The following is a 17,024-nucleotide window of genomic DNA, read 5'->3' on the forward strand; positions in this document are numbered from 1 at the left end:
CCCACACTGGGGACACCGAGGAGCTGCAGGGAGCTGGGACACTTCAGGAAACTCCTTTTTTTCCCCTTCCAGGGGGGAAAAACCCCTTTTTTTCCCCTTCCAAGAGGGGAAAACTCCATTTTTTCCCCTTCCAGTTTCTTCCAAGGCTTTTCTCTCCCAGCTGATCTTCTTTCTGCAGAGCAATCCCTGCCCACACCCCCCAAAAAAATTCTCCCCCTCGTGCTGATGTTGTGGGGCTGGAGCTGATGGATGGATGGATTTGGCACTGAGCCCCCCATGGATGGATGGAGGGACCAGGGGAGGATCCCCCAGCCCTGGGTGAGGTTTTTGGGGGGCTCTGGGGGGTCCCAGCAATGCTGAAGGCACGGTGTCAGCCTTGGGGAGGGGGGCCCGGCTCAGCCAGAGTCTACTCAGGCACTTTAAATTAAATAAAAACCCAAAAAATGATTGGGAAAAAAATAAAAATAAAATTAAAATCTCAAAGCAACCCCAAAATAAACATTCATCAGGTCCCTTCCAGCAGCCAGGCAGGGGCTGTGCTGCAGCAATCACTGTTCCCACGTCACAGTCCCCAAAATGTGGGAGGGAAGGGGGTGCAGGGGGATTTTGGGGTCCTGTGTGTCCCCAAATTTGGGGTCGAGGTGATGCTGATGGACAGATCCAACTCCTGGGAGCGTCCCGAGCTGAGTTCCTTCAGTGCTGCTTCATCCAGGTCTGGGAGGGGCTGGAAAATTCCTGCTGGGAGCCAAATCCTGGTTTGTGGAGCCAAGTCTGACCCGCAGAGCCGGAGCTTCGGGGGATTGTCCTGATGTCCTGATCCCAGGGGGGACAGTGCTGCTCCTGGTGCCCGGTGTCCCCAAGGCCTGTCCCCTGCCCCCAAAGCCTGTCCCATGTCCCCTGTCCACTGTCCCCTGTCCCCTGTCCCCAAAGCCTGTCCCCTGTCCCTGTCCCCTGTCCCTGTCCCCTGTCCTGCTCCAAAGAAAATCCAGGCTGGGAGGGACAGAGTTAATGGGTGTCCTGTGAGTGCTGCCACATCTCTGAATGTCCCCTGTCCCTTGTCCCCTGTCCCTCCAAGGAAAATCCAGGCTGGGAGGAACAGTCAATCAGTGTCCTGTGAGTGCTGCCACCTGTCCCCTGTCCCCTGTCCCCTGTCCCACTCCAAGGCAAAGCCAGGCTGGGAAGAACAGAGTCAATGGGTGTCCTGTGAGCGCTGTCACCTCCCCATGTCCCCTGTCCCCAAAGCCTGTCCTCTGTCCCCTGTCCTGCTCCAAGGAAAATCCAGCCTGGCAGGAACAGGAGCCATCGGTGTCCTGTGAGTGCTGCCACCTCTGCACCTGTCCCCTGTCCCTGTCCCCTGTCCCCTGTCCTGCTCCAAGAAAAATCCAGGCTGGCAGGGACAGAGTCAATGGGTGTCCTGTGAGCGCTGTCCCCGTGTCCCCAGAGCAGGCCCAGCCCGGTGTCCGGCTGGAGGAGGTTCAGAGCACTCTGCAGAGGTGTTTGAGCAGCTCCCGGCGCTGGTTTTGGGACGCTCCGGGCTGCGGGAGGCGGGATGGGACAGGACTGGCCCTGGTGGCCCCGCCATGTCGGGCCTTGGGGACATCGGGGGGTCCTGGCGCCGCTGGATCCGCGTTATCCCGAGCTGGAAAACAGGGACAGGAGGGGTTGGGACAGGGCCCAGCCAGTGTCCCCAGGAGTGGGGACAGGGACCAGCCCCGCACAGGGGGGCACAGCACCCATGGGTGCTCCCCTCCACCCCCAGGACCCCTCAGTGTCCCCAGGGTGGGCCCAGCCCTGTCACAGATGGATTTGTCCCCTCGCCCAGCCCAATGGCATCTCCTGCCCTTCAATTTGCATCCGAGGCTTCGAACATAATTAATTTTTGGGTTTAATCCCGTTAGATCCGCCAGCCTTATCTAGGAGTGTTTTAACGGGGGATGGAGAGCAAGGAAGAGTTGGCTGCTCTTATCTGCTGTTCCCCTGGGCAAACAAATCCCTCCAAAACACAAACCACCAGCAGGATCCTCCCCAGCCCTGCCCTGATGGAGCATTGGGGTTTGGGGTGAGGGTGCCCAGCCCCAAATCTGAGCTGTGGCAGCACCTTGGGGGGGTCCTGCACCTGGAGACCCTCGGGACTTACGTGTAGAGCGGCTGTAGCTGCAGGTGCGACGTTTTCTGTGGTGCCTGGTACCCGTAGGAGTCAAAGCCGCCGATGAAATCGACTGGGGAGAGTTGGGAGAGCAGCGGGGTGAGATGGGGAGGGCGGCGGGGACATCCCCGGGGCACCCGTGGAGTGGGGAATATCCCAGGGAAATGCAGCATCCCAGGGAAATGCACCATCCCGGGGAAATGCAGCTTCTCAGGGTGTAATTGGGAAATCCTCAGAGCCCCTCCAGGGCCTGAAGGGGCTCCAGGAGAGCTGGGGAGGGACTGGGGACAAGGGATGGAGGGACAGGACACAGGGAATGGATCCCAGTGCCCAGGGCAGGGCTGGATGGGAGATTGGGAACTGGGAATTGTTCCCTGGGCTGGAATTGCCAGAGCAGCTGTGGCTGCCCCTGGATCCCTGGCAGTGCCCAAGGCCAGGCTGGACATTGGGGACACTGGGAGGTGTCCCTGGGGTGACACTGGGTGAGGTTTAAATCTCCTTCCCAACCCAAACCATTCCAGGATTCTGCCATCCTGAGCCATCCCGGGGAATCCCGGTGCTGCATTCCCAGTGGTGGAGGCGTCCCAGGTTTTTCCCGCTGTTTTGGGGTGAGTCTGGCAGTGGGGAGGCTGTGGGGACACACCCCGGGGACACAGAGTCCCCAGGCTGCTGTGGCTGCCAAGAGGGGACACACAGCCATCACAGCCCATCAGCTCTGCCTCACCAGGGATGGGAAAACGGGGCAAAAACCAACTAAAGGATTTCTCCAGCTGCCTGGGACCCGGGCATTGCTTCCCCAGAGCCCACCCTGCTCAGGGTGGCACCAGCCGAGGACCCTGAGCCCCCTGTCACCCCAGGAGGGCACTCACAGCTGTCCTCCTCCTCCAGGAACACTTTGCTGACGTAGCAGGCGTAGACAAAGCCGAAGAGCTGGGGAAAAACAGCGGGGAGAGGTGGGTTATGGGGAGATGGGGAGCACAACCAGCATGGGGGTCATGGCCGGGGGGCTGGAGGCACTGGGAGTGAACTGGGGGTGAACTGGGGGAAATTCCAAATCCTACTTAAACCCCAATTCATAATAAACTTCCCTTCTCTTCCTCACTTCAACCTGACGGTGAGTGTGGTTGTTTCATGTCCCCAACAGTGACACTGGGGGGCTGGCAGGGCTCTGCCTGCTCCTCTCTGGGTGACAGAAACGTGTGGTGGGGACACCTCCAGCGGGACCACGCCAGTTCCCATTCCCAGTTTGGGAAGGGGGGTGGGGAGAGGCAGATTATCCATTCCATCGCTCTCCCATTCCCAATTTGGGAAGGAGGGATGGGAAGAGACACCCTTACCTATCCCCTCCTTCTCCCATTCCTGATTTGAGAAGGAGGGGTGGGAAGAGGTGCCCTTACCCATCCCCTCCCTCTCCCATTCCCAATTTGGGAGGAAGGTCAGGGAGAGAGCCCCATCCCATCCCATCCCATCCCATCCCATCCCACCCCATCCCATCCTATCCCATCCCATCCTATCCCATCCCACCCCATCCCATCCCATCCCATCCCATCCCATCCCATCCCATCCCATCCCATCCCACCCCATCCCATCCCATCCACCCCATCCCATCCCACCCCACCCCACCCCATCCCCTGCCTCTCCCATCCCCAGTTTGGAAGGGAAGAGCCCCCCTCACCGCCAGGAAGATCTGCGTGGCGCTGCTGACCACCTCGATGTACTGGTAGTCGAGCAGGCAGCCGCTGACGGTGATGACGTGGTGGTCCTCGGGGGCCAGCTGGGAGTTGAGCACCGGGGTCACCAGGCAGCCCGGGCCGTTCTCCATCCACCACGAGCGGTGCAGGGACGTGTTGAACGTCATGATGAAGTCCCGGTCCTGCAGGAGGAGGAGGAGGAGGATCCGAGGCTCTTTGAGGGAGGGTTGGGCAGAAAATGGGTTTTCCCAAGCCAAGGATGCTCCGAGATCAGAGCAGGGCATGTTCCTGACCCCCCCAGCCTGCAGCACCAGGGTTTGGGGTTTCCTGCCTTGTCGCCCTGATTTTTCAGCCTTCTGATTGTTTCTCGTTCTACTGGAGTTTTCTGGAGCTCAGGAAGGGCGGAGGGAAGGAGGGAAGGAGGGAAGGATGAAGGTGGGACGTTACCTGTGACAAGCGCCCGACCTCCAGGTAGAAGCAGATGATGAAGGCGTTCCAGCCGACCCACAGCACCAACCACACGGCGTACTGCGGGAGGAGAGAGAGCTTAGGGCACGGCTCAGGGCATGGTCCTGCTCCTGCCCCTCTCCTGCCCCTCTCCATCCCCTCTCCGGCCCCGCAGCACCCACAGGGATCCACAGGGATCCACAGGGATCCACAGGATTGAAGAATCACAAAAATCACCGCACAGTTTGGGGTGCAAGGGAGCTGAAATTTCATCCCACCCACGGGCAGGGAAACCTCCCACCATCCCTGGACATTTCCAGGGATGAACAGCCCCAATTTCCCTGTTCCCAGTGGGGTCCCGGGGCTGAGCCCACCCCAGGGTTGGTACCCACCATCATGAGGTATCTGGATCTGTACTGGATGGTCCCAAAAATGCCCAAAATCACGGCCATGATGTGTAGGAAGTTGGCCAGGATCGGCGCCCATTGGTACCCCAGGAAATCAAAGATCTGCCGCTCCAGAGCCGCCACCTGCAACAGAGAGCAGGGGTCATCGGGGGTCATCGGGGGTCATCAGGGGTCATCAGGGGTCAGCGGGGGTCATCAGGGGTCATCAGGGGTCATCAGGGGTCATCGGGGGTCAGTGGGGGTCATCAGGGGTCAGGGATCAGGAGGAAGAGGAAGAAGAGGAGGAGGAGGAGGAGGAGGAAGGGGGTCAGGGATCAGGGGATAAAGGGATCAGGGGTCAGGGATCCAGAGATAAAGGGATCAGAGGTCAGGGATCAGGAGGAGGAGGAAGAGGAGGAGGAGGAAGGGGGTCAGGGGTCAGGGATTGGGGTCATTCAGGGGTCGGGGTCATCAGAGTTCAGGGTTCAGGGCTCAGAGATCAGGGTCAAGGATCAGGGATCAGGGGTCAAGGATAAGGGGTCAAAGGACAGGGATTAGGGGTCAAGGATCAGGGGTCAGCGATCAGGGATTAGGGGTCAGGGATCAGGAGTCAGCGATCAGGAATTAGGGGCCAGGGGTCAGGGCTCAGGGACCACAGCAGCTCCCGAGGTGCTGAAGACAAGGAGCAGCTGGAAATCGCCAGGATTTCCATGGATAATTCTGGGAACTGACTGTGGGCCTGATATTTCTGATAAATCCGAGAGATTTCAGCCTGCTGGCAGCTGCTGACTTCTACCCAAGGAAAACTTTCTCAAGAAAGCTTCTCCTGGATGAGGCTGTGGTTTTTCAGAGAACTTTTAAGGAAGTTTCCTAAAACTTGAGGGTGCTAGGACACCACAAGGTCGACACCAACCTGGAAAACCCAAATTTCTTCCCATTTGTCTTACTCAGCCCTGTCCTGTCACTGTTTGAGGTGCCCCAGATTCACCCTGAGATCTCCAGTCCTCCCCACAGCACCATCCCCAACAATTTCCTGCCTGAAAAAGGGGGAATTTATCCTGGAAAGCACAAAAAAAAAAAAAAAAGGGTTTTCCATCCAGCAGCAGCTCCCAAAGGGATCTGGAATTAGGGGAGAGCCCATGGGGGTCCCAGGCAGTGTCCCAGCCTGATCAGTGAGTCCTAATTAGGGGGGAATTAATGAGGTGGGGAAAGCCCTTGGCTGAAGTTGTGTATCCACCAGCTGTGCCTCAGTTTCCCCATCCATCAAACTCCAAAAACTCCCTGGACTTCCTTTGTGAGGGCTCTAATTCACATTTATTTTAGCCCAGCCCCACTCAGGTATATACAGGACTGTGATATCCCATCCCTGGGACAGGATCTGTTGGATTGGAGCCACCAGGACCCTGATTTTAATTTAATTTAAATCCATGGAGCAGCATCCCCTGGATCTGTGGGGTCGGGACAAGGCTGTTTGCACTGAGACTTAATTCACTTCCCCGCTGTTTAAACTCTCTGAGGAAACAGCCCCAGGAAACACTCACAGCCGGGCTGTAAATCTCCTCAATTGAGGGATGTAAATAATAAATGATACGGGGAGTGTGGTGCTCGGGGGTTTTATGGCCACACATCCATCTGGGGGCTGTCGGCAGCGCTGCTCAGAGGGAGATTTGGGCCACCAGGGGCTGGGAAAGGCCTCTGAGGGCGTCCCATGGAGCTGGAGGGAAGGGGTCACACCCCTGAGGATTCTGAATTCTGTCCAGGATGGGCTGAAAGGGAAGGAGCTGGGGAGACCCTGCTGGAACCAAAGCCTTCTCCATCCTGAGGAGAAATTAGGGATAAAACCCCCCAAATTCCAGAGGCAGAATTTGGGATAAACCCCCTATATTCCAAAGGCAGAATTTGGGATAAACTCCACAGATTCCAGAGACAGAATTAGGGATGAACAGTCCAAATTCCAGAGGCAGAATCAGGGATAAACACCTCAAATTCCCCCTGGATGATCAGGGGCTGCTATTTACACCACAAAGCTCTGCTGGAGGTGCCCCAGCTGCCCCAACACTGCTCGGTGGGTGAGTTATTCCAGCTTTTTCCCTCTGTGGGAGGAGCAGATCTTGGATTTTCCATCCTCATGGGATGAAAATTAAAGTTCAGTGACAAACAGAGACAGGACAGAGGCAGCTCATGGGCTCTCACCACCTGCCAAGAGCATCCCAAGAGCATCCCAAAGATATTCCAAGGGTATCCCAAGAGCATCCCAAGGGCATCCCAAGGGTATTCCAAGGGCATCCCAAGGGTATCCCAAGGCTATCCCAAGGGTATCCCAAGAGCATCCCAAGGTTATTCCAAGGGCATCCCAAGGGTATCCCAAGGGTATCCCAAGGTTATTCCAAGGGCATCCCAAGAGCATCCCAAGGGTATCCCAAGGGCATCCCAAGGGTATTCCAAGGGCATGCCAAGGGTATCCCAAGGGTATCCCAAATCCAGCCCCATGTGTTTCACGAGTGGGGAAACTGAGGCACGACCTCCGGCAGGGTGACCCCAGCTCTGCTGACCCTGCACAGGGAACTGTGGGGTTGAGTGAGCCCCCCCAGCCCCCGGAGCATCATCCCAGATCCTTTGGGAATCAAATATCCCTGAGAGGACCCTCCAGGACCCGCGTCCCTTTCAGTGACACCAACCCTGCCTCCGGGCTCCCTAAAAAACTTCCCAACACTCCCAAAATTGTTTTGTGGGGCTCAGAACACCCTCCCCAGTCTGTCCTGCTCCTGGGATGGGAATTCCCACTGCTCCCAGCCCCATTCCCAGCCTCTCTCCCCTCCCAGCTCCAGCAAACTCCATCCCGCCGCTAATTAAGATAAACCCGCGGCTGGATCGATGTGACGAGTTTTTAGGGCTCCCCGTTAATTAAACACCCGCCAGTCCATCGATCGGGCCTGAAGGTTCTCTGAAATCACATCCGTCAGCTGGGGGAGGGCTGGGATCCCGCCAGGATTTTGTTTTTCACCGGGAAATGGGAGCAGGACAGCCCGAGATCCATCGGTGGAAGTCCATCGATCGGGCCCAAAAGTTCTCTGAAATCACATCCGTCAGCTGGGGGAGGGCTTGGGTCCTGCCAGGATTTTGTTTTTCACTGGGAAATGGGAGCAGGAGAGCCCGAGATCCATCAGGGGATGAGGGCAGGACGGTGACAGGAGGGGACACTCGAGATGGGGGGATCAGTTGGGGCTCGGGGAGGTGGCACCAGGGAGGTGCTGGAGGAAAATGGGATTTTTTCCAGAGTGCTGGAACCAAATTTCAGAGGGGAGGATTCACCCACTGGTTTTGGCAGCCCCACCTTCCTCAGTCCCATCACTCCGGGTTTTCCCAGCCTCAATCCCCACGAGGAGGAGGAGGGCAGAGGTGGATCCTGCCCTGCTGTGCCGGAGGATGGCACCGACACCAGGGAGAGCCTTCCCCACTGTCCCCGTGGGGACAAGGATTAAACCTCAGGGAATTTACATGTTAATTCTCCCTGTTCCGCTCCTCATTCCGGCATCTGGGAGAAAACAGAGGTGTTTTTCCCCCAAATCTCAAAGACAACGTTAATATATAATCCGATAGAGGGAAAAAAAAGAATATATATATATATATATATATATATATATATATATACACATATATATATACACATATATTATTATGTATTATTAAGATTATTAACTATATATCATCATTATTATTAATTATTAATATTATAATAATATATATTATATATTATATAATATATATAATATGTATAATATTATATATATTATATAATATATATAATATGTATAATATTATATTATATGTAATATAATACATATAATTATATATAATATATAATATAATAATACATATTATATTATATTATATTATATTATATTATATTATATTATATATATGATATATTATATAAAAATATATATTATATGTAATATAAAATAAAATAATATAATATATTTTATATATACAATTATATATAATATATAATGTAACAATACATATATTATATTATATTATATTATATTATATTATATTATATATAAACATATACTATATAATATAATAATATATAATATTATATTATATGTAATATAATATATATTATATATATAATTATATAAAATATATAATATTATAGTACATATTATATTATATTATATTATATTATATTATATTATATTATATATATAATATATTCTATTCTATTCTATTCTATTATATTCTATTATATTTTTAATATATATATATACATATATATAATCCAATTTACTGACTTTTCGGTAATGAACCCTGGCAGGGAAGGAACCCTGATGAAAGCCCAGCGCATCTCTATGGAAACCGGCATTCCCTCCTCCCACGGCCCCGCTGGCTGAGAACGAGAAACTCGGCCTGGGGAAAAATCTGCCCGGTAACAACCCCCTGAATGAGCCGGGGGAGCAAAAATAATCCCCGCCAAAGGAGCAGCCGGCGGCAGCCGCTGGGGAGGCGAAACGGCTCCCAAAATATTGATTTTTTCATTTTATTATTTTTTTTTTTTTTCCTGGGATTGTTTTGGAGGAGGAGGAGGAGGGAGGGATGAAGGGGACAGCTGGAGGTGGTCCCTGTGCTCGCCCACCCTGGCTGTTTCCAATTCTGTTTATCCCGATTTTTTTTGAGGTTTAAAAGGGATCAGAGCGCGAGGGGTTGGGGGATTTGGGGTGCCCGGAGAGGAGGGAGGAAATGGGATTTGTGTCCTTCTCCTCGGGGGAATTCCACTGCCCATCGCCATCCTGGGCTCACATCCTGCGGGATTTGGGGATGGAATTTGGGGATCCTGGTCTTGGATCTGGTGGAGTTTCGTGCCTAAATTTGGGAGAGTTTGGGTTTAAATTTGGGGCTTAAATATGGGACAGTTTGGGCTTAAATATGGGAAACCTTAGGTTTAAATTTGGGGAAATTTGGCTTAAATATGGGACAGTTTGGGCTTAAATTTGGGAAAACTGGTTTAAATTTGGGGCTTACATATGGAGGAGTTTTGGCCTAAATATGGGAAACCTTTGGTTTAAATTTGGGGTTTAAATATGGAAGAGTTTGGGCTTAAATAATGGAAAACTTTGGTAAGAATTTGGGGCTTAAATATGGAAGAATTTGGGCTTAAATACAGGAGATCTTTGGTTTAAATTTGGGGGATTTTGACCCAAGGCTGGGACATACCTGGTGTCCATGGCTGGAGTGTCCCTGACCCCAAACTGGGTATTCTTTACCCCTGGACCATCCCCGTTCTGAGCTGTTCCAATCCTCCAGGATTTGGGAAGATTGTTTTCAACCCCCAGCGCTTCATCAATTCCAGCCAAACTGCCCCAGCTGCGATGGGGACAGGGATATCCCAGGGCATTCCAGGGGGATGAGGAGTGGGGACGTTCCCACCACCTGCACTCGGGACACACAAACCCCAAAATCCCACAGCGGCTCCGAGCTGGTAAAACATCCCGGCCGGGAGGGATTTGTGGGTTTTCCATCCCTTTCCCTGAGGATGGGACATCCCCAGGCCGTGGCTGCAGAGCCCTGAGGATTCCCCAGCCCTGGGGAGAGATAATAACACCAGGATCCCATTCCTGCAGTGATGTGCAGAGGGATACAAAGCTTTTCCCTGAGGATGGGGCATTTTTTATAGCGCTAATTTTTTTCCCAACAGAAGCCACTTGGAATGAAATCAAATTCCTTATCAGCATCCAGACACGGCTGAGGGAGCTCAGCCCCTTCCAACAGCCCAACCTGTGAGCTCAGGAAGATCCAAGAGCCAGGTTGGCTGGGCAAAACTCATTTTTCCATCTCTCCATGAGCCCAACTCCTCACACCAGCCTCTCCTTCCCAGCCTCCAACTGGTTTCAGCCTCATCCTCTTTTATTTTCTCTACAACCCATCCCTCTGAGACATTTATTTCCCAGTCCCCCACTCTGCTCCAGGCTCTGTTAAAACCGCCATGAATGATTTAGGGAGTTCTTCTTAATCCTCCCGGGTGCACATTAGCCGGTCCTGCAAATTTAGACGTACGGCGCTTTAATCGCGGTTTTAATTGCGGAGCCGCCAGGCTCAGCCTTCCCAAACACACGTCGATAAACCTTTACAGCCCTGCCTGGAATGAGGATGTGCTGGGGGATGCTCATCCTCACAGAGGAATGGGCTGGTTGGTGCCTCTTCACCCCCTCAGTCTTCCTGTGGCTCTTGGGGGGTTCAACTGGGGATCTGGAGGGACAAGGTGGGGTTTTCCGGCCTTTTAAAATACAATTCTCACCTTGGGAGCTGCTCTGGAGCCTCATTCTTGGTCATCCATGGAGGATCTTCATCCCCTGGAGGATCCTTGTCCCCTGGAGGATCCTCATCCCTGGAGGATCCTCATCCCTGGTCACCCCAGGAGGATCATCATCCACTGGAGGACCCTCATCCCTGGACACTCCTGGATCCTCATCCTTGGAGGATCCCTGGTCACCCCTGGTCACTCCTGGTCAACCCTGGAGGATCCTCATCCCTGGTCACCTCTGGAGGATCCTGCTGGTCACCTCTGGAGGATCCTCATCCCTGGTCACTCCTGGTCATCCCTGGCCACTCCTGGTCATCCCTGGTCACTCCTGGTCATCCCTGGCCACTCCTGGTCATCCCTGGCCACTCCTGGTCACCCCTGGAGGATCCTCATGGCACCTTTGCCCCCAGAGACCCACGGGCATCACCCCACCACACCCACCCTGCCCACCCCACCCAGAGGGGGATTTGTGGGGGCTCAGGGAGGTGGGGACTCCCCTCGCCATCCCCCCATCGCCATGGCAACCACGCAAATGGGAGATTTTCCCACAATCACCGGGGAGCGGAGCCGCGCAAACAGCGGCGGCAGCAGATCACAAACCCATCACCGACAGCCGCACCTTCTGAGCGCCGGTAATTACACTAATTGCGCAGTTAATTGTCTAATTGAAAACCTCCAGGCCGAGCTCAGGCCCGGCTCCTTTTCCCTGTCCCGGGCGGGGGGATTTGGTCCCACAGGGATGTCACCCAGGGGTGTCACCCAGGGGTGTCACACAGGGATGTCACACAGGGATGTCACCCAGAGGTGTCACCCAGGGGATGTCACACAGGGGTGTCACCCAGGGGTGTCACACAGGGATGTCACACAGGGATGTCACCCAGAGGTGTCACCCAGGGGATGTCACACAGGGGTGTCACACAGGGATGTCATACAGGGGTGTCACCCCAGGGATGTCACACAGGGGTGTCACCCAGGGATGTCATACAGGGGTGTCACCCCAGGGGTGTCACACAGGGATGTCCCACAGGGATGTCACACAAAGATGTCACACAGGGATGTCACCCAGGGATGTCCCATAGAGATGTCACCCAGGGTGTCACCCAGGGGTGTCACACAGGGATGTCACCCAGGGGTGTCACCCAGAGGTGTCACCCAGGGGATGTCACACAGGGGTGTCACACAGGGGTGTCACCCAGGGATGTCACACAGGGGTGTCCCACAGGGATGTCACACAGGGATGTCACCCAGGGGTGTCACACAGGGATGTCACACAGGGATGTCACACGGGGATGTCACCCAGGGGTGTCACCCAGGGGTGTCACACAGGGGTGTCACACGGGGATGTCACCCAGGGGTGTCACCCAGGGGTGTCACACAGGGGTGTCCCACAGGGATGTCACCCAGGGCTGGGGATGAAGGACCATCTCTCCCTTCACCCGCCCCTCTTTAGGCAGAACTCCTGAGCTCTTTTTCCACGCTCGGTCCCATTCCAGAGGCTCCCGGTGCTCCGGGCGATCCCCGGGCTCGGGGAGAGGACGGGAGGGAGTCACTGCCCCTCTCCTGCCCCCCGTCCCCGCGGGGGTGTCAGTGGGACACCGCCTGTCCCCGCCTGTCCCCGCATGTCCCCGCCAGCCTGGGCAGGCTCCGGCAGGCGGGAGGTGCCAACCCAGCTCTGCTTTTCCAGCCAATTAAAGGAGAAGGAGAGAAACAAAGAAGGAAAGGAGCCCCCGGTGGGAAGCGGCTCCCGGCTCTGGCAGCCGGGGGTGGGAGCTGTCCCTGTCCCTGTCCCTGTCCCCACCCAGGGCGGCCCAGGGAGGGGCGATGGGGTGGCCCGGTTGGGATGGGGAAGGAGCCGGCGCTGGGAAAAGCGTCCTGGAGCAGCGCCTGAGCGCGGCCCCGGCACAGAGCGGGACCGAGGGGTGTGTGAGAGCGGCTGGACAGAGCCGGCCTGGCAGCGGCCGGCAGTGCATGTCCCGATATCCCGGTGTCCCGATATCCCAGTGTCCTGATATCCCGATATCCTGATATCCCAACGTCCCGATATCCCAGTGTTTCGATATCCCAACATCCCGATGTCCTGATATTCCAGTATCCCAATATCCCAATGTCCTGATATCCTGATGTCCCAATGTCTCAATATCCCAATTTCCTGGTATCCCAATATCCCAATGTCCCAATGTCCCAGTGTCCTGATATTCCAATATCCCAATGTCCCGATATCCAAATATCCTGATATCCCAATGTCCCAATATCCTGATATCCCAGTGTCCTGATACCCTGATGTCCCGATATCCTGATATTCCAATATCCTGATGTCCCAATATCCTGATATCTCAGTGTCCCAATATCCTGATGTCCCAATATCCCAACGTCCCAACGTCTCTGTATCCCAATATCCCTATATCCCGATGTCCCAATATCCCGATATCCCGATGTCCCAACACCACCAGGAGCAGAGTTAACAAATGCTGTAGCTGCCACACCCCCGTGCCCGAGTGTCACCTCGGGGTGTCCCTGCCCCCTCCAGCCCCTCAGCAGCTCCCATTCCCCTACAGAAAGGGCAAATCCCATAAAAACGGATCACAGAGACAGGCTGGTGTCTCCCAGCTGGTGAGAAAACCAGCAAAACCCTCGTAATTTGCTTTTATCCCACCCCATCATCGTGAGTATCTGCTGGTGGCCCCTCCCGAGGTGGGGCAGGGCTGGTGGGTGTTTGACAAGTGGATTTTTCCAGGGGAAAAAACCATAAATGGAGACAAAAATCTGTCGTGTGCTGCCTGTCCCCAGGGCTGGAGTCACCAGCGCTCACAGAACGGCCTCATGGATGTTGCTTTGGATGCTCCAAAGCAGCTCCTTGTGGTGTTGTGGCCCCAAAAACCAGTTCCCAAAGTGGTTCAGGTGTGGGGTGGGCAGTGCCCTGTGGGACCCCTCAGGGACCTGGTGCCCAAAAGGTGCCCAAGGGGTTACCTGGGGGACAAGGGAGCAGGTCACGGATATTGGGAAACCAACTGGGGTGGGAAAGGTGCCCATGGGGTGACAGTGACACACAGAGCCATGGGAGGGTGACAATGGGGTGACAGTGACACACAGAGCCATGGGAGGGTGACAATGGGGTGACAGTGACACACAGAGCCATGGGAGGGTGACAATGGGGTGACAGTGACACACAGAGCCATGGGAAGGTGACAATGGGGTGACAGTGACAGGACAATGGGGTGACAGTGACACACAGGGAGCCATCCCAAACCTCAGCCCTGCCTGCTCCAGGTGCTGTGTCACCTCAGGGTGGCCTTGGCCACCCCAGGGGACACCTGGGTGGCACTGCCACCTCCAGTGTCCTGGGGCTGGCCCATGGGTGGGCACCCAGACCCTCATGGGGACGAGGAGCTGAGGGTTGGGGACATCTCCCCATGGCTGGGGGAATGTGGAAGGTGCTGCCCCCAAATCCAGGTGGAGCTTTGGAGAACATCCCAAAGGATGAGCTGGTTCAGGCTGAGCCTGGAGTGGGACAGGGATTGGAGCCTTTGGAGGTTCCAGCAGCACCAGGACACTCGGGGTGAGGGTGGAGGGGACGGCCTGACCCCAACCAGCAGCACAAAGCTCCTCCCAGTGCTCCAGGAGCTGCTCCCCCAGCCCAGGAGCTCACACCAGCCCAGTCTGAAAATTACCAGAAATTACCCTGAAATGACCAGATTAAAATCTTTCTGATCTGGGATATCCCGGGGAATAATCACCAACAAAACCCACCCTGGGAGCTGAGTGACAAAAAGGAATGTGAGCAAAGGGCAGGGAACTCCTGCACACCTGGAAAAACCCCGCTGGATTTATTTATCCCAAATCATTTATCCCAAATGAGGTGACAAAACACCAAGCGAGACTTGGGGACAGCTGAGGTCACAGAGGCCATTCCTGCCGGGAATTTGGGGACTCCAGCCCCATCCCAGGGCTGAGCAGTGGCCTTAAAGCTCCCCCAAACCCCCTGTCCAGAAGTGGGGACCCCTCCCCACCCGCCTGAAGGATGAAGGATGAACAAGAGCTGGGAAGAAAGTGCCTGTCAGCAGGAGGCCACCACCATCTCCAGAGGGCTCTGGAGCGCGTTTCCATCGCTCCATCCATCCATCCATCCATCCCTCCATCCATCCCTCCATCCATCCATCCATCCATCCCTCCATCCATCCATCCATCCATCCATCCCTCCATCCATCCATCCATCCATCCATCCATCCATCCATCCATCCCTCCATCCATCCCTCCATCCCTCCATCCATCCCTCCATCCCTCCATCCATCCATCCATCCATCCATCCATCCATCCATCCATCCATCCATCCATCCATCCCTCCCTCCATCCATCCATCCATCCCTCCATCCCTCCATCCATCCATCCATCCATCCATCCATCCATCCATCCCTCCATCCATCCATCCCTCCATCCATCCATCCATCCATCCATCCATCCATCCCTCCATCCATCCCTCCATCCATCCATCCATCCATCCATCCCTCCATCCCTCCATCCATCCATCCATCCCTCCATCCCTCCCTCCATCCATCCATCCCTCCATCCATCGCTCCATCCCTCCATCCATCCCTCCATCCATCCATCCATCCATCCATCCCTCCCTCCATCCCCCCGGGGACAGCCCGAGCTGACCCCACAGATCTCAGCAGTCCCTCCCTGCTCTCCGGGCCGCGGGGACAAGCCGGAGCTGCAGATTCTCCATTAACCCACCCGCCCTGCCGGGATAATTAATCCCAACCTCGGCTGGAGCAGAAACCCCCCCGGATCCCCCCGCACTCCTGTGGCAGAGCCTGATGAAGATTGATCTGCAGGCGGTGGAGAATTGGCACCAAACAGAGAATCCCGTTAAAATCTCCCCTTTCCTTTCTCCCCGTCCCCCCACCCAGGGCGGGCAGGTGGGAACGGGAGAGTTTCCAAAGTTTCCCTCTGGCCCCGGCACCCCCAGACACATCCCTGGAGTCACCAGGATGGGAACTGGGAGGGGAGAAATTGCAGTTGGGAACAAAGCTCACACCTGCTGGAAATGCAACCTCGGGCAGTGACAGCACAGGGAAAGGTCCCCATCCATCTCCTCGGCTTCAGGCAGGAGATGAGGGTGGCACTGCCTGCCTTTAGATCAGCATTTTTCCTTTTTTGTGGTTTTTTTAGGGGTGATGGGGAGGCACCCCCGAGCCGGTCCCAAGGCAAGGTCACCGCCGAGGTGGGGGGCGGTGAGAGGCGGCAGCACCTCGCACAAAGCAGCCCCGGCATGCCGATGAGCCTTACCAGCTGCAGGCAGCAGAATCCCACCAGCGTGCACCGCCCGTTGCATCTCCCCATGGCTTCCCGGGCGGGTCCCCAGGCAGATCCTCGGGGCTCCCCAGGTGGCTCCTCGGGGCTCCCCAGGCAGATCCTCGGGGCTCCCCGGGCGGCTCCTCGGGGCTCCCCAGGTGGGTCCTCGGGACTCCCCAGGCAGGTCCTCGGGGCTCCCCAGGCAGATCCTCGGGGCTCCCCAGGTGGGTCCTCGGGGCTCCCCCGGCGGCTCCTCGGGGTTCTCTCACCGTGTCCCCGCTCCGCCGCCGCCTCCTCGCTCCAGCTCCTCAGCAGCCGCCCCTTGGGCACCCGGGCGGCTCCAGGACCATGTCCCGCTGTGCAGCCTCGGGCCGGCCCCGCGGGCTCAGCACGGCGGCGGGCTGTGCTCGGCGCGGGGCATCGCCCCCTTCTCCCTCCGCCCCCCGCCCCGCTAGAAGCCGCCGGGGCGGCGCGGGGGCCGCGGGGCCGCGCAGCCCTGGCCGCCCATGCCCGGCCCGGCCCGGCGCGGAGCCGCCCGCTCCGCTATTGTCTCCCGCACAGCCGCGCTCCGCGCCCCGGGCGGGCGGGGCCGGGCGGCGGGGCCGGAACAAGGCGGGACGCGGCGGGCGGCGGGGCGAGGCGGGCGGCGCGGCCGGGCGGGGCGGGGGGGGGGCCGGGCACGCCGAGCCGCGCCGAGCCCTTGGCGGCCTCCGGGGGCGCGGGCAGCGCGGTCCCTCCGCCGCACCGCGGCCCCTCCG

The 17,024-nt window shown here is 56.1% G+C and overlaps 1 protein-coding gene across 1 annotated transcript; it reads right to left on the bottom strand.

Annotated features, from left to right (window-relative positions):
• Positions 1-916: 916 nt before the first annotated feature.
• On the bottom strand, positions 917-16,332 carry NKAIN1 (sodium/potassium transporting ATPase interacting 1). The gene is made up of 8 exons (XM_083879590.1): positions 16,261-16,332; positions 4,677-4,814; positions 4,285-4,365; positions 3,822-4,019; positions 3,016-3,076; positions 2,138-2,219; positions 1,335-1,639; positions 917-1,035 (listed from the first exon to the last, which is right to left on the bottom strand). Exons 1-7 carry the CDS (start codon positions 16,312-16,314, stop codon positions 1,630-1,632), a joined length of 624 nt encoding a protein of 207 aa, XP_083735716.1. The 5' UTR covers positions 16,315-16,332; the 3' UTR covers positions 917-1,035; positions 1,335-1,629.
• Positions 16,333-17,024: the final 692 nt, after the last annotated feature.

The sequence above is a fragment of the Zosterops lateralis genome (genome assembly GCF_965231275.1).
Source record: "Zosterops lateralis genome assembly, chromosome: 28".
Lineage (NCBI taxonomy): Eukaryota > Metazoa > Chordata > Aves > Passeriformes > Zosteropidae > Zosterops > Zosterops lateralis.

Coding starts and splice junctions, on each gene's coding strand:
- NKAIN1 (XM_083879590.1), bottom strand. CDS start 16,314: ATGGGGAGATGCAACGGGCGGTGCACGCTGGTGGGATTCTGCTGCCTG. Junction 4,020..4,284: donor AGGTCGGGCGCTTGTCACAG/GTAACGTCCCAC, acceptor CTCCTCCTGCAG/GACCGGGACTTCATCATGAC. Junction 2,220..3,015: donor CCTGGAGGAGGAGGACAGCT/GTGAGTGCCCTC, acceptor AACTCTCCCCAG/TCGATTTCATCGGCGGCTTT.